At 39.6% G+C, this 25,000-nt stretch overlaps 4 protein-coding genes across 8 annotated transcripts in view; 1 reads left to right on the top strand and 3 right to left on the bottom strand.

Moving 5' to 3' along the window:
* The window catches only part of sh3glb1b (SH3-domain GRB2-like endophilin B1b), a 12,479-nt gene extending 3,076 nt beyond the window's left edge, over positions 1 to 9,403 (bottom strand). Inside the window, exons 1-8 of one of the 2 annotated variants that reach the window (XM_084410221.1) lie at positions 8,972 to 9,403; positions 7,233 to 7,374; positions 6,596 to 6,724; positions 3,444 to 3,577; positions 3,255 to 3,347; positions 2,853 to 2,939; positions 984 to 1,007; positions 585 to 674 (exon numbers count right to left, since the gene is read on the bottom strand). In XM_084410221.1, the coding sequence (XP_084266347.1) occupies positions 585 to 674; positions 984 to 1,007; positions 2,853 to 2,939; positions 3,255 to 3,347; positions 3,444 to 3,577; positions 6,596 to 6,724; positions 7,233 to 7,374; positions 8,972 to 9,034 (762 nt within the window). In that variant the 5' untranslated portion in view covers positions 9,035 to 9,403. The remainder of the gene's footprint in view (positions 1 to 584; positions 675 to 983; positions 1,008 to 2,852; positions 2,940 to 3,254; positions 3,348 to 3,443; positions 3,578 to 6,595; positions 6,725 to 7,232; positions 7,375 to 8,971) is intronic. The other variant, XM_084410222.1, reaches the window with a different exon arrangement.
* A 756-nt stretch (positions 9,404 to 10,159) lies between these two features.
* Positions 10,160 to 18,951, bottom strand: LOC311291292 (crystallin J1C-like). Its single transcript, XM_084410227.1, has 10 exons — positions 18,780 to 18,951; positions 18,582 to 18,648; positions 18,138 to 18,314; positions 17,907 to 18,005; positions 11,984 to 12,076; positions 11,667 to 11,823; positions 11,360 to 11,475; positions 11,105 to 11,182; positions 10,793 to 10,932; positions 10,160 to 10,528 (listed from the first exon to the last, which is right to left on the bottom strand). The coding sequence occupies exons 2-10, from the start codon at positions 18,646 to 18,648 to the stop codon at positions 10,427 to 10,429; spliced, it is 1,029 nt and encodes a 342-aa protein (XP_084266353.1). The 5' UTR covers positions 18,780 to 18,951; the 3' UTR covers positions 10,160 to 10,426.
* Positions 18,952 to 19,501: 550 nt separating this feature from the next.
* Positions 19,502 to 23,313, bottom strand: LOC311291293 (crystallin J1C-like). Its single transcript, XM_084410228.1, has 10 exons — positions 23,169 to 23,313; positions 22,971 to 23,037; positions 22,518 to 22,694; positions 22,281 to 22,379; positions 21,389 to 21,481; positions 21,071 to 21,227; positions 20,764 to 20,879; positions 20,509 to 20,586; positions 20,197 to 20,336; positions 19,502 to 19,932 (listed from the first exon to the last, which is right to left on the bottom strand). The coding sequence occupies exons 2-10, from the start codon at positions 23,035 to 23,037 to the stop codon at positions 19,831 to 19,833; spliced, it is 1,029 nt and encodes a 342-aa protein (XP_084266354.1). The 5' UTR covers positions 23,169 to 23,313; the 3' UTR covers positions 19,502 to 19,830.
* A 1,021-nt stretch (positions 23,314 to 24,334) lies between these two features.
* The window catches only part of vav3b (vav 3 guanine nucleotide exchange factor b), a 48,941-nt gene continuing 48,275 nt past the window's right edge, over positions 24,335 to 25,000 (top strand). For all 4 annotated transcript variants that reach the window (XM_084410216.1, XM_084410215.1, XM_084410214.1 and 1 more), the window contains exon 1: positions 24,335 to 24,683. In XM_084410216.1, coding sequence (XP_084266342.1) covers positions 24,480 to 24,683 — 204 coding nt within the window. In that variant the 5' untranslated portion in view covers positions 24,335 to 24,479. The remainder of the gene's footprint in view (positions 24,684 to 25,000) is intronic.

Genomic DNA, 25,000 nt, shown 5'->3' with positions numbered 1-25,000 from the left:
TATATTATGACAACAAACCTTAAAGGGTTAGTTCACCCAAAAATGAAAAATCTGTCATCATTTACTCACTCTCATGTCGTTCCGAACCTGTAAGACCTTCGTTCATCTTCGAAACGCAAATGAAGATATTTTTGATGAATTCTGAGAGTTTTCTTCTTTCCCTCCATTGAGTGCCACGCAACTTAAAGAGATAGTAAAACGAATCTATATGAATTGAGCGATTCAGTCCAAATTGTCTGAAGAGACTCTTCTACTGCTTTAGAATGATGAACAGATTGAATTTATGTGAACTGATGTGTGACTAAACCACTCAATTCATATGGATTAGTTTTACGATCTTTTTACAAACTGGTTGAAGTGTAAAAGTGTTAGTTGCGTAGACTGTCAATGGAGGAACAGAAGAAAACTGTCAGATCTAAAAAGATCTTTTAAGTCAAGAAAAAAAGTCATCAACATCATGAGGGTGAGTAAATGATGACAGAATTTTCCTTTTTGGATGAACTGTCCCTTTAATTTGGGTAAAGCATTATTTTGCCATGGTGCTGCAGGAACCACTGATATACACAAAGGATGTGTGAGCGTACATGAGTGCTGCCGATACCCTCCAGCAGAAGTCTGGTTATCTCGGCCTGCCGGTCAAACTCACTCTGTGCTATCCTCAGTTCTGTCTCTGCCTAAGGGAAACACACACACACACAAAATCACAATCACATATATCCCCACAAACAGGCTCAGAATCACATAGATGTCAGGTCTAAGCTGCTCTCTGTGCAAGGTGAATGTGACAGAGTCAGGTGGGAATACAGTCAGGTTTAAAGCTCCCTCTTCTGGACACAAGTGTGATGTTTGAGTTGTGTGTAAGAGCAGTTCCTCATTCACGTGGCAGGGTGAGTTGATGTCAAACAGCACAGGCACAGATAACAGGGCAGCTGTCTCTGTTTTCTTCAGCAGTGTTAGGGGAGGAAAGACTCGAGCGCACTCACCTGCTGCACCTCCTCTGTCCACAGCTGGCCAGCATTTAGAAACAGTGACAAACTTGTCAGGTCAAGGAACCACACAAACTGATCACTCCTCACAATCAACGACTTTCATAACTGCCTGGAGCCGTTATGCTAGGGAGGTTTAATGGTGTCAACATTCATGCACAGACACATTCACAGGGAGAAACCAAAACAGGGAGCTGTACACTCCTTATGATAATGAATAAGCACATGCACAACACTGAAACACGAGCCAAACACGTTCACTTCACGGTGGAACAGGAATGTTTCGCAAGTTTACAGAAGTACTCAATCTGGCATTCTAAAGAGTTTTTACCATTCTGAAATACATTTGAATGCACATTGAAATACTTAACCAATATGACAATATATACAGTGCTATGCATAAGTGAATACACCCATGCTAAAGTTGACTAAAAAGAGGAATAAAAAAGCATCTTTTGGAAATTGAACTTAATGCCTTAATTAAAAAAATTAGGAAAAATCCAACCTTTAAGGACACCAATTTTCTTTGTGAATGAATAATGTATTGTAAATAAATAAATGTTCTTCCTTAAAATACAGGGTGCATAAGTCTGGACACCCCTATGTTAAATTCCCATCGAGGCAGGCCGATTTTTATTTTTAAAGGCCAGTTACTTCATGGATCCAGGATACTATGCATCCTGATAAAGTTCCCTTGGCCTTTGGAATTAAAATAGCCCCACATCATCACATAGCCTTCACCATACCTAGAGATTGGCATGGTTTTATTTCAGTTAGCCTAATAGCTGGTTTGATTTGCATTGAGAGATGATCTTATGGAAAGTACTCCATGCCAATCTCTAGGTATGGTGAAGGCTATGTGATGATGTGGGGCTATTTTAATTCCAAAGGCCAAGGGAACTTTATCAGGATGCATAGTATGCATAGGGGTGTCCAGACTTATGCACCCTGTATTTTAAGGAAGAACATTTATTTATTTACGATACATTATTCATTCACAAAGAAAATTGGTGTCCTTAAAGGTTGGATTTTTCCTAATTTGTTTAATTAAGGCATTAAGTTCAATTTCCAAAAGATGATTTTTTATTCCTCTTTTTAGTCAACTTTAGCATGGGTGTCTAAACTTATGCATAGCACTGTATCATCTATTTATAAGGATATTAATGTAAAACAAAATGGTATTAATAAAAAATTCTATACTATTTTGTCTTTAAAACACTAAAATCAATTGTTTTAGATGCTACAAATGAATTTATGCATTATATTATGTATAAAAATGTATTTACATTTTTTGCTAAAGATTACATTTTACAGTGTTAATAAATGATTAGTTTAATTTAAATACTGAAAAGAAAATTAAGAGTTAGATGATACCAAATGTAATCTAAATGAGTATCACAATATCCAATATCAGCTGATAATATAATATGATATAAATATATAAATTATAAATATATAAATAAATTAAAAATATCTAATTTGGATAATTGATATTGTGCATCTTAATGTTAGCTGAGACAGCACAGGCACAGAAGACACGGATTCATATGTTATCAAACAAAACCACACCAAACACAGTAACTGCATTCTGTTGCCCTCAAAAGTAAAAGAAATGATGTCACAAATCAGGATGTGCATTTACCAGCACTGAGGTTTTGAGCGAACACAAAAACACATACATTGACACTGCTATTTCTGTTCAGTTAATACAAGAAATACAATAATGCAGAAATACAAGCATGTGTTGATCAAGATGTGTTTTTTGAATGTAAAAATGTTCTTTCCGCAGAATGATTCTCTCCAAAGATGGTGGATTTTGTGAAGGGCAAGAGAGGGCAGATGTTTTATTAGACACAGCAGACAAACCTTTAGCCACCTGACATGCAAGAAGCTGAGCATGTAAGAAAAGTGAGCCACATACTCCTCTCCCAGCGGAGAGCTTGAGTTCAGTTCCTTCGGACGGAGGGAGGCAGGCAAGCGGAGAGACAGAGAGAGAGACATAATGAGAGAGAACTGGGGAAAATAAGAGAGGTTAGAGATCCAAAGGTAGCAGTGCACGCACAAGCAAAAGGGCGTTTAACACAAGCATCACCTCTGCTAGTTACACCGCGCTAAGAGCATTAGAGAGCTGGCAGCTAGCGTGGGAAAGAGGAAAAAACAGCTTTCACTCTTCTAAATCCATCTTAGGTTAAGCTAGAAATACCACTAAAGAAAAAAACAGTTTATTATAGCATTCTCTCTATGTGTGCATGTGTGTAAAATACTAACTGCAGAACGAGCATCAGCCACTCTGGCCTTCTTCATTCTGTTTTTGGCTGCATCCAGATCTAGACGCTTATTCTGAAGCAGTTTGCGCTCTTTCTGTAAAGATAAATGAAACGGTTTAAAAGATAAAATGTATAATATAATATATTGTGGTCAAAGGTACTGTATGTTCAATGGTATGCTGATGCTCACAGATATGGTTTTAAAATCTCCCTCAATGAAGTTCCTGAAGGGAGTGAGGAAATTGATGGCGGAGCTGTGAATGAACTCTTTCTCTGCGCTGCCTAACAGCTTCTCAGTCTCCCCGCATTTAACAAGAGCACTACCTGCAACACATCAGAGGATGACAAGACATTCATCTCAGCACACACACACTCATTGAGATACATTCATCAGCTTGAAATTACATCCACGGAATATGGAGCTCACAAAGAGCATTTTTGATGTAGATTGACAGCCACATTTCTGGGTTCTTTCACACTATCCTATATATACACACACTGACACACAAGACACTACTGTTCAAAAGTTTGGGATTTTTTAACGCATTCAATTGATCAGTGACAGTAGAGTCTTTAATAATGTTACAAAACGTATAATGTATCTATTTTATAAATGCTTTTCTTTTGAACTTTCTATTCATCAATGACTCCTTAAAAACAAACATTAAGCAGCGCAACTGTTTTCAACTTTGATAATAATAAGAAATGTTTTAAAAATATATATATTTTTTGTTGCGTACTTACATTATCCCGACTGTTTCCAACAACTTTCAAACCAGGAGAAATTTGTAATTTAATTCGAAGACACGTCCCGTTTCTTTATTTCCGTTTTGTCGCCGTCAATGTCGTCATATCCGCGTTGTCCCTTGTTTCCGCTCGCACTGCCATAGCAACCAGAGCCCTCTGATAGTAACCAAGGCGACAGACGTGGACAACTGTGTAGTTCGTAATGTCTATTTGCACGCTGTTGTTGTTTCGTTCAAACATTATGGACCATGGCAAGCAGACTTTGGATACAAAAGGAGAACTAAAACGAGAATCAATAGCCGCTTTCCGACCAAGTAGTTACAGGAACTTAGTTCTAGGAACTGTCCACTTCTAAACAGTTCTATGAACTACTCTCCCCCAAACTCAGTTTTGCTGTTTGCGTTCGCACTGGCCAAGTGGCCATAGAGCTGGTAAGTCCCGCCCCTTCCGCTAATCGCCCTGGACCTCAAAGTGGAAAAACCGTCAATGCAAGTGAATGGGAGAAAATAATTATTTTCTGGTCCCGTTTGAATTTTGCCATGAATGTGAACATATGTTGTCTGTGAATTTTTTATATAACTTTTCGTGTAAAGAATGCTAGAATTTAGCGGGTAGAAGTTTGATACGGTTAGACTTTGTGTGAGAGCACTTTGTGGACTACAACTCTCGCTGCTTTCGACGCGTTTGAAACGTCAACACCACAAGGACACAAACACTAGCTCACGGATCCCGCTAAACATGGCTGTGTCTTTGATGCACTTCATCGCCTTCTTTAAGGGAGAGGACAAAATCGTTGAGGTTGGTGAAAACCACGGGTAAGTCAACTTTATGGGGTGACGTCACATAGGCGACATGTAGTCTTTCTCGTTATGTCTTTTCCACAACTGCTAGCCGAAGAATCATACCATATACTGTCAAACTCGTAACATGAAAAGTTATATAAAAAATTCACAGACAACATATGTTCAATTCATGGCACAATTCAAACGGGACCAGAAAATAATTATTTTCTCCCATTCACTTGCATTGACGGTTTTTCAACTTTGAGGTCCAGCGGGGTTTTACAGAAGGGGCGGGACTTACCAGCTCTATAGGAACTGGTAGGAGGGGTAAGGGCGTGACGCAAGCACGGTGACTTTTATTTTGACGGCGCAACAGACCTTTATTTTGGCGCCGCTGAGAACGCCAGAGTAAACAATGCTCGCATTCTCTGTGTTTATTAGTTAGCGATCTGTCTAACAGTACTGTTTAATATATTTTAGGTAGAACTGTTATAGAAAGTAGACAGTATATGAAAAAAAGGTTATTAGCGGTGTTTATATCAGCGCGGTGTTTTCGAGATGCCTAGAGCTCCCATAGACAGTATATAAACGAGAGCTCCACGTCCGAGACTTCGACCGCTCCTACATGTACTTTATTAAACAGGTGAGCACATTTACATAAAACTAATCAATGTTATATAGTTCAACAATGATAAAATGGTAGAATATGATCTGTATGCTATTCTAATGTTGATCTAGCTTACTGCTAGTCTCATACAGACAAACTAACACATACATTTCAACACATTCAAATGCAGTTTAGTGTGAAAGTGTAATGTTAGACCAAGTGAAACAGCGCTGCATTACCTCACAAGTTTAATTTGTCTAATAAACTGACCTGTGAGTAGTAATTCTGCACTTGCGTGTAACGTTAGTTCGGTAGAATGAAATGTCCATAACGTTATTCCTTTTATATCCGCGGGTCTCGCGTCGCGTGTGGAGCTGATAGCTGTCTCTTAGCAATCCCGAACTGCTTCATATCACAGTCATGATAAAAACATTGATGTATTCAGTCATCCATAAACATTATTAGATCGGTCGGCTTGACGTTGACGACAAGATCCATAATTCTTAGCAAATGTTGCATCATCAAACTACGCCTTTGTTATTGTAAAGAGGTTAGCGACCCCTAGCGGCGAAAAATTTACATACTGTACGTTTAAGAGTTAGAATGATTTCTGAAGGATCATGTGACACTGAAGACTGGAGTAATGATGCTGAAAATTAAGCTTTGACATCACAGGAATAATATAACAATATATTCAATAAGAAATCAGCTATTTTAAATTGTAATATAATTTCACAACATTACTGTTTTTACTGTATTTTTGTTCAAATAAAGTAAGCCTTGGTGAGCTTAAGAGACTTCTAGTATACACATATATCTCTAGATACATAATTGGATACATATTAGTTGTATAAAGAGTATAAAATTAGTTGTATGACCGTGGCCTAATATACTGAATTAATCCACCTTATAAGAAAGCACAAAATAAAGATACAAAAAATGTATAATTACTAGAACCAGTGTTTATTCAAACTCAAGTCATGAGTGAAGGTGTCATTTCAAAATATATTTCTTCACTATAAACCATATAGGTATCCCTTTATAATAATGATTACAGATGATTAACAGATCAACAGAAAGCTGCTTGTCTGAAGAAGTGTGTTTGCTTTTTGTGACGTCGCAATAATTTCATGGACATAGCCCCAAAAACTAGCGGAGACCGTCAGGGTCCAGGATCAGTGGAACGAGATCACGTCATGAGCTTACCGTACGCAGTTCCAGGTCCGAACTCGTGTCCCGAATCGATCATGCACTCCCCTAGCAACTCGTGGTTGTTGGCACGTGTTGGGACTTTTTTGTCCAGCTTCTCGTAAAGGAACTCCTCCATCCGGACATCTACACACATCAGACAAATTCAATTAAGACGGAGTCAGATGAGACCACATGCAACCTATTAAGCAAGGCCTGTCACCCACAGGCACACATTACTGCTGCTGAATATCAAAAATATCTTACAAAGAGTTACTATTGATGTGTGCTTGTAAATAAATAAATAAAGCAAAGTAAACCTCTAAAAGCCAAAATAAAGATATAGATTTGTTTCTTTCTTAATTCTAAAACAGCCTAAGATCATAAATGCAAGATATAAGCCACATTGTTTTGACTTCCTGGCTAAACAGCTAAAAATACTCTGGGTCCTAATCCCATTGCAAGGAACATACGGGGAAGCTAACACTGTTCTCCTGCTATTAGGGTTGCTGCAATAGTGGGATGATTTCACAAACTGTCTGAGAGATTAACTGAGTGTTCATTTCCTCTCTACTGGTGATACAAATGAGCACAAATGGTGACTTGCAGTATTGCTGAACTACAGTCCTGTTTAATCGCACGCATTTCTTCTTACTAGGGTTCGGCTGCAGCACAACTTCGGTCTGTTTCATGATCTTCTCCGTCCAGTGTTTGGTGGATTCTGCCCGAATCAAAAGGGTCTCCAGGTGGGCGTCCAGCTCAGTCTTCTCCGCCTGCCCAAACGTCTCCTCTGTGAGCTACATGGATTGCAAACAGTTTGTTGACAGACAGTTCTGACACATGACATTTCAGTAGTATAGTTCACATATTACATTTGACTTTTTACAGTTGACAGTGTTAAAGTTAACACATTCCAGCTGTGGCTTCAAAACCAAAACCAAGTGAGCTGCTGACCTAAACAGCATTTCCGAAAAACATATGACTTTTTTCCACTGTTAACATGAATAATACAATTATATATTTGGGTCATTGACAAATAAGGCTTCACAAAAGTTGTTTTTTAAAAATCTTTTCAAAACTGATGTAATGCATATTTTTGAGTGATGAACAATGTGTTTAAACAAGGTTTCAAAGTGTTTACTTTAAATTCATTTTTGACTGTTTTTATGTCAGGCGGTACAACCAAATAGTTGTATGTATACTGTAGTTGTACCACCTGACATGGAAAGAGTACCATACTTAAAATGAGCAGTTTTTACCAGTATTTGAGAGAGATCTTCAAACCTTTTCACTCTGCCACAAAGATCAGTTGGGCTCCTCTGGATGATGCATTATCATGTTTACTGTTATTACATTGTCCATTCATAATAAAAGAGGCATGTTTGCAGATGCCACCCTGACTTCTGAGAATATACAAATTGCTGGACACATTTTTTTTAATTATCTCAACAGCTTTAAAACTTCTGCCATTTATTAAAAAAGAAATATATGAAAGGTTTCAAATCTAAAATAATGCTATAGTATTAAGTTTTTTTTTTTTAAGACACCATTTTAAATAGTTTTCTTAGTATATTCATTTGTTCGGACAGTTGCACCAAATGACATAACAAAACATAAAATAATATGTATTTTTAAATGTACTAAAAATTCATTAAAACTAAATAGGTTTTAAAGAATAAAGTGATATGTCATGCATTTATTAAATTATTTTAAAAGGAAATAATGCACTTGACCACAAAAATATGCATGTCATGTCCAATGGCCCATTTATATTACATCAAAATAAAAACAAAAAATCAAATAAAAAACAATATCCTAAAATAAAACGCACCATTTGTCGCATTCGGTTTGACTTATTACAGTTGACATACTAACACAGAGTTGAGAAACTATGTCTTAACTGAAATTAATATAATTAGTACAAACCAGTAATGTTGTAATAACATACAACAAACTTGCCACAAATAATAATGAACCATTTTATTTCTTCTGAAAGGAATAATGAACAAAACCTAAAAAAAAAATGAAAAAACTGTCACCACCCCAATGTTGTTCTAAACCAATGAATTTGAATTAATATGTATTTTCTGTAAAGCACCAAAAGATGATGTTAGGCAGAATGACAGTTATGGTCACCTGTCTCTTTCATGTTATGGTAAAAAAAAAAAAAAAAAAAAAGGAGTGAATGGTGACTTCGGCTGTCAGTTCATAACAATCTGCTTTTGTGGAGGAGTGAGAACTCATACGGACACGAGGGTGAATAAATGTCAATTGTCCTTTTGACTGAACTGTACTTTTTAGTAAAGTAAATAAAAACAGTCTAAAAACAAACACAAGAGACTAAACGCCTCGTCTTGAGGGTTTTTAAGTAATTTAAAGACATTATCGTTATACCTGCACAGCACGGCTGAGGAAAGTGCCCGCGTCCGCTGCTAGTCGTCTAACGTTGAACTCCATGTCTGTGTTTATGAATAAACCGATGTTTTTAAACCTTCAGTCTGAACTGAAGCCTGTTAGCAAACACAGATTAGCCTGCTATAGCCTCTCTCCGTCCGGCCACAACACTTGTGAATTCAGCTCGCTTTGTTGTGATAAGCGTGTAGTCCATGTAAAAACCACGCAAGTGGAATGATATCTAATGAAAAATAAACGCGCGAGGCTGTGTTAAGGCTGTCTGGCGTGTATTGTTATGTATCTGTCAGTAATGTAGCTGCTAACGCAGCGCAGCAGCTGTTGGAGTGTGTGTGAGAGTGTGAGAAGAGAGGAAGGACAAACTCAACGAGAGCCAGCGGGTGTGTCCCAAACCATAGTGTGTGTGCTGCCTAGTTAGCAGTTTGGCTATAAAATATAACAAATAAGTTACAGTTTATAGTCTATAGTATTTGGAAAAATAGTATTTGGTTTTGATAAAGAGCCAAAGAGTGAGAAAATGAATGTTAACTTAATATTTGACACCTTTAGCTTGACAAACTAACAATGTGAAGCATAGATAAATCATGCATTAATTCATAGATAGCTATGAATAAATAAATAAATAAATAAATAAATAAATTAGAGGAAACAATAAATAGAATTAGTAATGTTGTGAGAGGCTAAATGAAAAGTTCTCTTCCATAGCCTGACAAACATAAAAGCATAAATAAATAACATGAAATAAATAAATAAAAACAACATAAACTAATTTGCTATAAAGTATAATGTAAAAAGAAATATCTAAAATTTTAAATTGAAATATATATATATTTTTTAACAAATACAATGTTTTAGGTTGTTAAACAAAACCCGGAATAATAGGAAATTACTAATAAATAAACCAAATAAAAGATGGTGATATGAACATCAAAATTTTCAAATATCAGTCAAATATTACTGTTTGCTTCGTGTTTAAAAAAATGGAATCCTTTTAAAGTATTGTTTTTTCTTCTTCCTGATAAAAACAAATTTATTCTCATACTGTCTATGTTTATTCTCTCCCCATGAGGTCTGTGAGTTTTCATGATGTCCACTAGATGGCGCTATGAGTAGATGAGTAATATTTATTTGACTTTTTTTGTGCAATAATAACAAACCAGATACAAAGTGTTTCATTGAATATTAGTTTAATGCCACAAAATGACAGAAAATGGCATTTATATATGCCATTTTCTGCAAGCCTTGTTGTGATTTAATAAAACAAAGGTATCAAGTTATAACTTTTTACTATTTTAAGCTACAACTTTCATGAACTGTCTCATCAAAATCACAACCATGGAAGATGATCTTTAGGCAAAAGAAAAAAATCATAAGAACATGTATGATTTTATATTCATACAAGTTATTGTCCACGTATTAACTTTGCATACTAAAAAGTTAAAGCTGTTGAAGATTAACAACTTTCTTTGCAAGATCTAACAAAGTGTTATATCGCAAAGTCTTGCTTTTCCAGGAACTTGGGATTCCTTCAACACCAACCTGAAAACAAATAAACAAGTGTCACAGTTTTAGATATTGAGAGCCATTACATAAACGCAAAAGTTACTGCATAGTCATTCTGTCATGCATGTATGACATAATCACCTGATGAAAGATTGGAATGGATTGCTCAGTGAAAGATAAGTGTTCAACAACAAATAACACAAGAAGAATTTGACCTTGATTACATATAGACTACTTTGTATTATGATAGAACAATGTGGGCAAACGGATCACAAGGTCATTGATATATTTCTGCAGTACCTGAGCTCCAATGCAGGCACCAATGAAGGAGCTCCTGCTACAGGTGCATCCACCGCAGCTCATGGCGTCCCGGACAGCCTGGTCATAGCCACTGGCTGTCAGAACCCCATGCAGCGCTGCCTGGAACGCACCTGGCAAACCTGAGGGATGCGACATAGCCCGTGACTAACAATCAATCTCAAAAATAACAACAGAACTGAATGCTTCAGCTAAAGAGACATGGGCCTACAGTAACTAGGTGCATCACAGTGCATGTGATAGACTTCAGAGAATAATACGATATTAGCTGCAGGTTAACTGAATGTAACTAACCTCAGGTATTTGGAAACACAGTGGGAATGAGCTCTTTGGGTTTCTTGCTCAGATTGTCCTTTACTTGATGAATGTGCCCTAAGTTAGAAAACAAAAATAAGATTGATTATATTATCTACACACAGTGAATGACATGATTTGCAGGGTTAAATGATGCATTAGCCTCAGCTAAATAGACAAGTGATACAGTATGTGTGGCTTCATCTGTGAAGAATCCAGCTCATAATACAAATAACAGTATCAAGCTGCTTATACCAGCTATAGCTTTGTCCAACTCCTGAGGGTTTTTTCTGTTCGGGTCATTGAGCTGTTTTAGCACTGCATCCAGGGCCTTGGGATCAGAACCATTCAGGATGAAATGCTCCAAGAACCTGAAGAAAGAGCAACTTTTAACACTGGCATTTCCCATCATATTAAAGAGATCAGTTCATACACTATTTCCTCACACAATTTAAACTGTCATATGCCACCATCTAAGTATCATATTGGAAACTGAAATAAATAACCTAGTTGTATGTACACGTGTCACATGATCTCATGTTGTCAATCATATACTACCAACCTAGCAGCAGCGAGAGTTACCGCCACACATATGTCGTTGTTTTGTGTGACACGGGTGGCTTCCTCAACCCTCTCTAACATCTCTGGCTTTCCAGCATAGCACGCTACAATGGGAGCCAGCTTTGCCACTCCATCTATTTGATTATCAGTTTCACAACCTGAAAAGTGTCACAATAAAAATGTATTGTTGTTTAACTCCATCCAATTTACATAGAATGTTCTTATAATTATATGTTTAAAAAACATTTAAATGAATTGTGTTTATTAACAATAATGTGGCTACACAAAATATTTAGGAGGATGGTTATCTGACAATACCTGTCTCTTCCTTGCCTGCATCCACATTTTTAATAAAGCTCTTAAGGCTTGCTTGTCTCCAGGGTCCCTCAATAGGTAGTTGAGGCCTGGGAGCTTGAGAGAAAAAATGATAAAACAATGAATAATTTAGGAAAATGTCTCAAGTAACTGTAACCCTTGTTCCCTGAGAAAGGGAACGAGAACTGCATCGATATGATACTTTGGGGACCGCCCCCAGCGTAACGCGTCTGAAGCATGAATGAAACTAGTCCAATCCTATTGGTGTTGCGTGATGACGTAGAGTGTGAAAAGGACGCCGTCACACAACAGCGTTAGCTTCGCGATGAAGCAAGTAGCTCCCAGACAGGAGGAAGCGTGGCGGAGGGACGCAGTTCTCGTTCCCTTTCTCAGGGAACAAGGGTTACAGTCGTAACCCGAGACGTTCCCTTTCGAGGGAACTCAAACTGCGTCGATATGACACTTTGGGGAACGAGTACCCACTATGCCACAACGACACCTGCCTATCCCAGTATGAAGCTGTCTCAGGCACAACTAGGACAAGAGCACTCGTGCACCAGGTGTCGATGGGAGGTCCAGACTGTAAAATCTTATGAATGTGTGTGGAGTGGCCCAGCCAGCCGCATCACAAATCTCATGAATTGGTACCCCTGAAAGAAGGGCTCTAGAGGACGCCATGCCTCTAGTAGAGTGAGCCCTCACAGCCAAAGATGAAGGCAAACTGCGCACCTGATAGCCCAGGGAAATAGCCTGAACCATCCAGTTACTGATGGTCTGCTTGGATGCGGGAAGCCCCTTCCTGGGCGACCCGAAACACCAGCAACTGGTCCGCCTTTCTCCACTGAGAAGATCTCTGAACATATGTATGTCAAGTGCTCTAACAGGGCAGAGCAAATGAAGTCTACCCTCCTCCGCCATCACGTGAGGTGGTGGATGAAACGCCTGTAGAACCGTCGACCTACGCACCAAATTAGACAGCACCTTCGGGACGTAGCCCGGTCTAGGGTGCAGGATGGCCTTAACTCTCCCAGGAGCAAACTCCAGGCACTGAGGAGATATGGAGGGCGCCTGGAGATCTCCTGCTCTCTTAAGAGAAGTAATGGCAAGGAGAAATACCACCTTAAGCGACAGGTTCTTAGCCTCAGCCAACTCCAGTGGTTCGAAGGGGGCCTCAACCAACCCTTCGAGAACCACTGCCAGGTCCCATGTGGGAATTCTGGTCCGAGTTGCAGGTCTCATCCTCCAAGCCCCACGGAGGAAACGTACGACCAGCTGATGTCTTCCTAAAGGCCCATCACTCAGAGGAGTGTGGAAAGCCGCAATGGCAGCCACATACACCTTGAGTGTGGATGGGGAAAGACCAGCAGAGAAGCGATCTTGGAGAAGCTCCAGCACTGAAGCCATCAGGCAGTTAACTGGGTCCACTTCACGTTCTCTACACCAAACGGTGAAAACATTCCATTTTAGGCCGTACAATTTCCTCGTGGAGGGAGCTCTAGAGCTCTACTCCTGCCGACAAGCCAGCCTCTAGGTACTGTGCCCTCTCAGGGGCCAGACCCAAAGCTTCCACAGCTCTGGGCGAGGGTGGAATATTGAGCCCTCTGCCTGTGTCAGCAAGTCCCTCCTGACTTATTCAGGAATCTCCCATGGAGGGCCGTCCAGGAGCGATATTATATCTGAGAACCATACTCGGGCCGGCCACAAAGGGGCTACTAACAGTAGACTGGCCCCGTCGTGACGGACTCTCTCTAGAATTCCCGGGAACAGAGAGATCGGGGAAAATGCGTACAGACGTAGCCTCGGCCACGTCTGCACCAAGGCATCCAACCCCACCGGGGCTGGATGTGTGAGGGAGAACCACAGTGGACAGTGTGTCATCTCTCGAGACGCAAACAGATCCACTTCCACTGGGCCGAACCTCTCGCATATCAACTCCACCACGTCGGGGCTGAGTCTCCATTCCCCGGGCCTCAGCCCCTGCCTCGACAGGATGTCTGCTCCTAAGTTCTGGTCCCCTGGGACATACATTGCTCTGAGAGACAACAATTTTCCTTGGGACCAGAGGAGTATGTGATGCGCCAGTCTGCATAGAGGCGCCGATCTCAGACCCCCTTGGTGGTTTAAATAGGACACCAATGACATGTTGTCTGTTCTCACAAGATCGTGGTGACCTTTGAGGTCTGGGAGATAGCTCCCCAGAGCCCGGAAGACTGTCAACATCTCTAGACTGTTTATGTGCCAGGAATAATGCTGGTCCTGCCACAGACCTCTTGTAAAGCGGGCGTCCGTGACCGCGCCCCAGCCCGTGAGGGATGCGTCTGCTGAAACGGCTTTCCGGCGACATAACGCTCCCAACACAGGCCCTTGGGACAGAAACCAAGTTTTTCTCCACATTTATAGGGAAAGAAGGCATCTGCGCGTAACCCTTATCATGCGGAATGGATTTCCCCTCGGAGAAAACCCCTTGGTTTTCAACCACCACTGTAGGGCCCTCATGTGCAGCAGGCCGAAAGGTATCACGGTGGACGCTGCTGCCATGAGCCCTAACACTCTTTGAAAATGTTTCACAGTGATGGCTTGGCCTAGCTTTATCCTGGTCACCATGGCCAGGATGGACTCGATCCGTGCAGAAGACAACTGTGCCCGCGTCGTCACAGAGTCCCACACCACTCCCAGGAATGTGGTTCTTTGGGCTGGTGCCAACACGCTCTTTTTCGTTTTGAGTCCCAACCCCCAAGCTCTGAATGTGGCCAAGGATGACATCTCGATGCCGAACTACCAGATCTCGAGACTGGGCCAGAATGAGCCAGTCGTCGATGTAGTTTAGCACACGGATGCCCTGCAGCCTCAGTGGGGCCAGAGCTGCAGCCTCAGTGGGGCCAGAGCTGCATCCATGCACTTGGTGAATGTGCGAGGGAAGAGTGCTAGGCCGAATGGAAGAACCCGATACTGGTACGCTTTGCCCCCAAAAGCGAACCTCAGGAACTTCCTGTGAGAGGGAAGGATGGAAACCAACCGAGGACAAACCAGTCCTCGGACCGGATTTGGTTCACGATAATGGGAATAGTGAGCATCTTGAACCTGAACCTCCTCAGAGACCGATTCAGATGCCTTAGATCTAGAATAGGACCGCAATCCTCCATCCTTCTTTGGAACTATGAAGTACCAGCTGTAGAACCCGGACTCCCTGTCTGGTGGAGGAACATACTCTATGGCCTCCTTTGGCAGCAGCAAGTGAACTTCCTGTTCTAAAACTTGACCCTGCTCTGGGTCCACTGCAGTCCATACCACCCTGTTGAACTTCGGTGGGCGAACATTGAACTGTAGTCTGTACCTTTTTTCTACAGTGCGCAGGACCCATGGCGATATGTTGGAGAGGCTTTGCCATGCCTCGGCAAAATTCACCAGGGGAATTCACCCTTGGGGCTGGTGTCGAGTGTTTTGTGAGAGCCTTTGACGATACCCCGAAGTGGAGGACCGGCAGGTAATAATCGAAAACGACTCTCGTTGTGCGGATGCAAACGCTGCCTGGCCACAAGCCTGTGGGGTGGACAGAGCAGCGTGCGTTCGCTGGAAACTGATGTGTCCCGAAGCGCCATTTCCTGAGGGCCCGACGAGAGAGGAGACCTCGATCGCTCTCTCTCGTGGGGGGCGGCCCTCAGAGTTACTATAGTTGTTACTATAGTCTAACACGATGTTACTATAGTCTAACACTGGGGGATTAGACAGGCGCGTTGAAAATGGAAAGAAAGTCTAGAAAGAACGGTAAAGCCCTGCGTGGAGGCTGTGATCTGTGCTGCAGAAAGCGATCATCAAGCTTACTTGCAGCCTGCGCTTGTAGTCTCTCTTGTTGCCAATTAATATTCAACTTAGCCACTGCACGCGTCACAACATCCACAAGCTCCTCATATTTCACAGGTGTAGAATGGGATGGCACAATATGTGGTGGGTGTTCATTAAAATCCCCTTTCCCCGACGCTGAGCACGTCTTATTCCTCAGAATTCCCACGAGGCGGGCTTCCGCACGGGGAAGGAGGGGATCTGAGCTATCAGACGAGGACCGAGAAAGTGCCAAAGCAGTCTCAGTCATGTCTGCTAGCTCTCTCTGCGAGCCCCACGATCTGAGCCGCCGACCCGAACCGCGGGGAGCGCGAGCCTGGCCGGCTTCATCAAATATAGCCAAGCAGGAGTGCAGCACTCTGATGGGAAGTGCTTCACAGTGGCCGCAAGCAGCCCCCTCTAGGGCTGCCCGGGCGGGCTGCGCTCCCAAACAGTGAACACACATCTCGTGTCTCCACCCATAATATAGCGAGGGCAGGGGTACACACACTGACGAAACTGCTCGCTTGCCATCTCTTTTTCTTTGCAATATAAAGACAAACAACACCAAATAGACAATTCACACAACAGAGAGCGCTTGCTGAAGAGTGAAAGCTAACGCTGTTGTGTGACGGCGTCCTTTTGTAGCTTCCGGGTGTGCCGTCACACTCTACGTCATCACGCAACACCAATAGGATTGGACGAGTTTCATTCATGCTTCAGACGCGTTACGCTGGGGGCGGTCCCCAAAGTGTCATATCGACGCAGTTCGAGTTCCCTCGAAAGGGAACTCAAATTTGAAAACAAAACAAACCTAACCATCTGTCTGGGGTTACGAGTCAAAATGACAGACACGTGCAGGCATGGTTTTCATTGTTAACTAAAACTAAAACATGAAATTGAAAGATGAAATAAAAAAAATTATATTAATAAAAAAGCATATTAGAAAAACTTAAACTAAAGAAAATTAGAAGTGTTACTTAGGCAACTCACTGAAAAAAGTCAAAGTTGAAGCACTAAAATTGAACTAAAACTGAAATAAAAATAAATGAAACGTGAATAGCAGTACAAAACTAATAAAACGTCTCAGGTTACGACTGTATCAGCTGCTTGAATGAAAATGGCTGATGTTATCGGATTTTCAGGTGATATTTTCAATTCATTCAGTTAACGGACGCTCTGAGGTAAAGTGTTCAGACTGCAGACTCAGCAACGATTGTATTTTAATTGTACAGTAAAATCATAACATAGTACAGACATTATCTTAATTCCATAATGTCCTTAAACATAACAATATTGCTGGCCATAAACTGAGAAAGTGCGCGTCCGGTGTGCGATACCTCGAGTTGTCCTAGACACGACGCGGCGCGGCGCTGCGCTTCTCGTTCGGTGTGCGACCCCCTTAAGAGTGGACGACATCTCAATGCCGAACTACCAGATCTCGAGACTGGGCCAGAGACTGTACGTGAAAATGTGGTATTTGGACACGTGCTTTAGACACTGGTCACGCTGATGGCGTTCCCCATTATATTGTGATATTTCAGTTTTTCTTTTTTAATAAATGTGCAAAAATGTCAACAATTCTGTGTTTTTCTGTCAATGTGGGGTGCTGTGTGTACAATAATGAGGAAAAAAAAAAGAACTTAAATGATTTTAGCAAATGGTCGCAATATAACAAAGAGTGAAAAATTTAAGGGGGTCTGAATACTTTCCGTACCCACTGTATATATGAGTGCCATCTGAAAATTTCTTCTAGAATGGTCAATTTTATCAAGCTCGTATATTTAAGTTCAGTAATTTCAATTAAATGGCAATGAAAATTACCTATTAATTGCCATTTAAGTGAAATTACTGAACTTAAATATACGAGCTTGATAAAAATTACCATTCTAGAAGAAATTTTCAGATGGCACTTAGAGGCTTTTGCATCTGAACTCTTCATATATATATATATATATATATATATATATATATACACACACCTTTCTTATTAGAATTGTTTGTAATAAAATAGCTGTTGTAATGTAGAAAAACAAATATACCTTGGAATATTTCAAGAATAACTAATAAAAAAGGAAATAAGATTTGTGCAATGGATTTAATCTACCTCCTTTGTCTCTGTAAGGATCATTGACTGGTGTGTCATATTCAGATCCCGGTCCAAAGAACTTGTAGGTGCGCTGCTTCAAATCTTCCACATTCAGACCTGTTAACCCACGAACCACAACAGGGGAAAATAACATGATGATACACATACCGTTAGTATCATAGTCAAGCTTTCATATAGCTACAGACTGGAATGTATCATGTTCTAGTTGTTCTGTTGAGTATCTTTCACCTCCACACTCAGACAGGGACTCCAGGAGCACGAAAGCTTGATCTCCATAGCAGCTCTGCTGTCCAGTGTTCCTCCTGTAGAACGGGTTTGCAGACTCAGGGTGGAACTCAGGCTGAGGACTTTTAGAGAGTAACACACTCAGCTTCTGCAGGTCATAGACCCAATGGAGCGGTTGTGCTGCAGGGTATATGAACACAAATAGGTACACATTACCTGCTTCTATAATTAATTACTGTAGTAATGACAAGAACTGTGTGATTACATAAATTGCAATGTTATACATGTGCATGTTCTTCAGCAGTATTACTCAATGCTTATAAAAACAATTAGGCCTACATTTACTGTAACACTGTGATGTCAATTCATGGACTGTGATAAATTACAGAACGTGACTCTGTTGTTATATATAATATTTTGTAACTAGTATTCGTAAGCAAGTCATACCTGCAGCATCGGCCACAGCTGAGGCAACGATAGCTCCGATAGCCCTGTCAGCCAGGGCAAGAGCCATCTGTGACAGCGAGATAAAACGAAACATGAGAGAAACTGTATCATGCTCACCTAAGCTTAGAATATATTCAACGTACACAACTGAAACTCGTACTAATGTTTAATACAGTTTAAAACGAAAGTGTTTCTCACCTTGAAATCCTATATTCTTCAAGCGGAATCTGAAGTTTGAAAGTTACACAATGAATTTTATATGGAAGCGCTTGTGTTGTGTTATGGAACTGCATATCCCGTGCTGCTGATTGGACGGAATTAAGCACGTGACAACAGAACGCCTCACATGCACGTGCTACGTCGAAAGAGTGAGAAAATGAATGTTGTTGGCACCTTTAGCTTGACAAACTAACAAAGTGAAGCATAGATAAATCATGCATTAATTCATAGATAGCTATTAATAAATAAATAAATAAATAAGAGGAAACAATAAATAAAATTAGTAATGTTGTGAGAGGCTAAATGAAAAGGTCTCTTCCATAGCCTGACAAACATAAAAGCATAAATAAAAACAACATAAACTAATTTGCTATAAAGTATAATGTAAAAAGAAATATCTAAAATTTTAAATTGAAATATATATATATATATATATATATATATTAAACAAATACGTTTTAGGTTGTTAAACAAAACCCGGAATAATAGGAAATTACAAATAAATAAACCAAATAAAAGATGGTGATATGAACATCAAAAAGTCAAATATTACTGTTTGCTTCGTGTTTAAAAAAATGGAATCCTTTTAAAGTATTGTTTTTTCTTCTTCCTGATAAAAACAATTTATTCTCATACTGTCAATGTTTATTCTCTCCCCATGAGGTCTGTGAGTTTTCATGATGTCCACTAGATGGCGCTATGAGTAGATGAGTAGTATTTATTTGACTTTTTTGTGCAATAATAACAAACCAGATACAAAGTGTTTCATTGAATATTAGTTTAATGCCACAAAATGACAGAAAATGGCATTTATATATGCCATTTTCTGCAAGTCTTGTTGTGATTTAATAAAACAAAGGTATCAAGTTATAACTTTTTCATATTTTAAGCTACAACATTCATGAACTGTCTCATCAAAATCACAACCATGGAAGACAATCTTTAGGCAAAAGAAAAAAATCATAAGAACATGTATAATTTTATATTCATATCAGTTATTGTCCACGTATTAACTTTGCATACTAAAAAGTTAAAGCTGTTGGAGATTAACAACTTTCTTTGCAAGATCTAACAAAGTGTTATATCGCAAAGTCTTGCTTTTCCAGGAACTTGGGATTCCTTCAACACCAACCTGAAAACAAATAAACAAGTGTCACAGTTTTAGATATTGAGAGCCATTACATAAACGCAAAAGTTACTGCATAGTCATTCTGTCATGCATGTATGACATAATCACCTGATGAAAGATTGGAATGGATTGCTCAGTGAAAGATAAGTGTTCAACAACAAATAACACAAGAAGAATTTGACCTTGATTACATATAGACTACTTTGTATTATGATAGAACAATGTGGGCAAACAGATCACAAGGTCATTGATATATTTCTGCAGTACCTGAGCTCCAATGCAGGCACCAATGAAGGAGCTCCTGCTACAGGTGCATCCACCGCAGCTCATGGCGTCCCGGACAGCCTGCTCATAGCCACTGGCTGTCAGAACCCCATGCAGCGCTGCCTGGAACGCACCTGGCAAACCTGAGGGATGCGACATAGCCCGTGACTAACAATCAATCTCAAAAATAACAACAGAACTGAATGCTTCAGCTAAAGAGACATGGGCCTACAGTAACTAGGTGCATCACAGTGCATGTGATAGACTTCAGAGAATAATACGATATCAGCTGCAGGTTAACTGAATGTAACTAACCTCAGGTATTTGGAAACACAGTGGGAATGAGCTCTTTGGGTTTCTTGCTCAGATTGTCCTTTACTTGATGAATGTGCCCTAAGTTAGAAAACAAAAATAAGATTGATTATATTATCTACACACAGTGAATGACATGATTCGCAGGGTTAAATGATGCATTAGCCTCAGCTAAATAGACAAGTGATACAGTATGTGTGGCTTCATCTGTGAAGAATCCAGCTCATAATACAAATAACAGTATCAAGCTGCTTATACCAGCTATAGCTTTGTCCAACTCCTGAGGGTTTTTTCTGTTCGGGTCATTGAGCTGTTTTAGCACTGCATCCAGGGCCTTGGGATCAGAACCATTCAGGATGAAATGCTCCAAGAACCTGAAGAAAGAGCAACTTTTAACACTGGCATTTCCCATCATATTAAAGAGATCAGTTCATACACTATTTCCTCACACAATTTAAACTGTCATATGCCACCATCTAAGTATCATATTGGAAACTGAAATAAATAACCTAGTTGTATGTACACGTGTCACATGATCTCATGTTGTCAATCATATACTACCAACCTAGCAGCAGCGAGAGTTACCGCCACACATATGTCGTTGTTTTGTGTGACACGGGTGGCTTCCTCAACCCTCTCTAACATCTCTGGCTTTCCAGCATAGCACGCTACAATGGGAGCCAGCTTTGCCACTCCATCTATTTGATTGTCAGTTTCACAACCTGAAAAGTGTCACAATAAAAATGTATTGTTGTTTAACTCCATCCAATTTACATAGAATGTTCTTATAATTATACGTTTGAAAAGCTTTTAAATGAATTTGTGTTTATTAACAATAATGTGGCTACACAAAATATTTAGGAGGATGGTTATCTGACAATACCTGTCTCTTCCTTGCCTGCATCCACATTTTTAATAAAGCTCTTAAGGCTTGCATGTCTCCAGGGTCCCTCAATAGGTAGTTGAGGCCTGGGAGCTTGAGAGAAAAAATGATAAAATCATGAATAATTCAAGAAAACTCAAATTTGACAACAAAACAAACCTAACCATCTGTCTGGGGTTATGAGTCAAAATGACAAACGTGCAGGCATGGTTATCATTGTTAACTAAAACTAAAACATTATTATTATATTCATAAAAAAGCATATTATAAAAACTTAAACTAAAGAAAATTAGAAATGTTACTTAGGCAACTCACTGAAATAAGTTTAAGTTGAAGAACTAAAATTGAACTAAAACTGAAATAAAAATAAATTAAACGTGAATAGCAGAACAAAACTAATTAAACGTCTCAGGTTACGACTGTAACACGTCTAAAGCACGTGTGCAAACACGACAATTTCATTGGCCAACGACAGTGTATGACGTCATTACTGTAGCGCCTGTGAGAATAAGAGGGTGCCTGCAATGTACGTGAAAATGTGGTATTTGCACACGTGCTTTAGACACTGGTCACGCTGATGGCGTTCCCCATAGGTTCAATCCATATTTTAAAGCTAATTCAAAATATTAATACAAATTATAATAGTATATAAATAATACTAGAACAACAGGTGTGTTTTAAATGTACATTTATTTAAAATACTTAAAAGTAAAATAAAATATAAGGACATACTGTATATATATATATATATATATATATATATACACCTTTCTTATTAGAATTGTTTGTAATAAAATAGCTGTTGTAATGTAGAAAAACAAATATACCTTGGAATATTTCAAGAATAACTAATAAAAAAGGAAATAAGATTTGTGCAATGGATTTAATCTACCTCCTTTGTCTCTGTAAGGATCATTGACTGGTGTGTCATATTCAGATCCCGGTCCAAAGAACTTGTAGGTGCGCTGCTTCAAATCTTCCACATTCAGACCTGTTAACCCACGAACCACAACAGGGGAAAATAACATGATGACATTGATACACATACCGTTAGTATCATAGTCAAGCTTTCATATAGCTACAGACTGGAATGTATCATGTTCTAGTTGTTCTGTTGAGTATCTTTCACCTCCACACTCAGACAGGGACTCCAGGAGCACGAAAGCTTGATCTCCATAGCAGCTCTGCTGTCCAGTGTTCCTCCTGTAGAACGGGTTTGCAGACTCAGGGTGGAACTCAGGCTGAGGACTTTTAGAGAGTAACACACTCAGCTTCTGCAGGTCATAGACCCAATGGAGCGGTTGTGCTGCAGGGTATATGAACACAAATAGGTACACATTACCTGCTTCTATAATTAATTACTGTAGTAATAACAAGAAGAACCATGAGTGATTACATAAATTGCAATGTTATACTTGTGCATGTTCTTCAGCAGTATTACTCAATGCTTATAAAAACAATTAGCCTACTGTACATTTACTGTAACACTGTGATGTCAATTCATTGACTGTGATAAATTACAGAACGTGACTCTGTTGTTATATATAATATTTTGTAACTAGTATTCGTAAGCAAGTCATACCTGCAGCATCGGCCACAGCTGAGGCAACGATAGCTCCGATAGCCCTGTCAGCCAGGGCAAGAGCCATCTGTGACAGCGAGATAAAACGAAACATGAGAGAAACTGTATCATGCTCACCTAAGCTTAGAATATATTCAACGTACACAACTGAAACTCGTACTAATGTTTAATACAGTTTAAAACGATAGTGTTTCTCACCTTGAAATCCTATATTCTTCAAGCGGAATCTGAAGTTTGAAAGTTGCACAATGAATTTTATGTGGAAGCGCTTGTGTTGTGTTATGGAACTGCATATCCCGTGCTGCTGATTGGACGGAATTAAGCACGTGACAACACAACGCCTCACATGCACGTGCTACGACGACTGTTTTTGTACATTTTAAATATATAGACACTATATGATTTAACCAAATAAATAACTAATTATGTTATTTAAAACAAATTCATTTAGATATATTTGCTACTAGACGATTCATTCATATTCTTTGAACCACGGCACACTATAAAACCGCTTTCATAAAATTGTCTAAAAAAGTTCTAAAAGAAAAAAAACAAAACAAAAACAAATTAATAAGCAAACTAATTTTACTTGAATATTCACTCATGGCCATTCATCTTCATTACTGGGAAAGTATAAGAGAACGTTTGCACTATCTGTGTGAGTTCGCTCCTAAATCAACTTCTCCATCGTTGTATTATGAATGATCAGCTCTCTAAAGCCATGTTTAATCCATCTGGAATGTCCCAAATTCCCAGTGAAAGGGCTACATCACCATTAAAAAGCTAAACGATTGCCTTATAAACTAGCCCTCATACTACTACTACTACTACTACTACTACTAAGTATCTCTTTGTATTGTTCTTAATGGTTTTCTTTTATTTTGGACATTATTAATCATAGGTTGGACAAATAATTTATTTACAGTTATACAGCGTAATACAAACCCCTTTAAAGTCAGTAAATTTAGAAGAGGAAAGAGAGAAATCTGCAAGAGGTTTTCCTTTGAAGACCAGTTTGCATTAACCTATAGTAAACTAACGGAAAAGGAAGCTCATTTGATAGGCTAAGGGGGGCGAAATTATCCTACTATGATACAGATTTGGTTCTTAATATTCATGAGACGAGCCTTCGCCATTGGACGATTACAACGCATCGTCAGCAACGTGTCATTAATATTCATAAGTTCAGACTTCTCCATTGGAAGATTACCAGACATCGCCGCACGACTCAATTATTATAAAAAAAAAACTTTGCCATACTAGAATTCGTAACTCCTCTGATGGGGATGTATGTATAGTCCTGGCAGACCGCGGATAAACCCAAATTAGTGCGCACAAGTCTCAGTTTGGGCAACCAAGAGCGCACGCTCAAAAAAGAAAACCACGGATGCCAAATATAACGCAAGGTGCGCGAGCTGCTCTGCTTCGGGTGTTTCTACATCATCTCAGCTTCATTTAACGGTGTCAGATTTATTTCACAGTTGTTGGTTTTAATTTTATACGCGCATTATGGAGTACTGGAGGCAATGCAGCTTGTGGCTGATCAACTGTAAAGTTTTGCCCCGGAATCATCGGGTCACGGCGGATTCGGCGCAGGTTTTTGATTTGGCCCAAACTCTACGGGATGGGGTGCTTCTGTGCCAACTCCTGAACAATCTCAGACCCGACACCATTAACCTAAAAGAGATCAATCTCAGACCACAGATGTCACAGGTGAGCGCAACAATAGACAGACTAACGTTACTGTAATTTTATTATTTATATAAACTAACGTTACTGCTGTAATAAACGTTTTATTATTTTCTTATAATGTATTGGAGTTATGGGAACACTAACCTACTGACACTGGACTCACATAAGACTCCTATAGTACACATATGAGAAGTATATAGCTCTTTCAGTACACTGTTTCTAACCTACATATTATATACAGTAGGCCTAGCCTATATTTTGACTTTTTTGTTATGTTTCATTTAAACCTTTATAGTACTAGCTAGTGCCATATAGTACTACAAGGGGCCCCAGTGCCA

Source organism: Rutilus rutilus (assembly GCF_951802725.1).
Source record: "Rutilus rutilus genome assembly, chromosome: 6".
Classification (NCBI taxonomy): domain Eukaryota; kingdom Metazoa; phylum Chordata; class Actinopteri; order Cypriniformes; family Leuciscidae; genus Rutilus; species Rutilus rutilus.
This window is presented reverse-complemented; position numbering and strand designations above follow the sequence as displayed.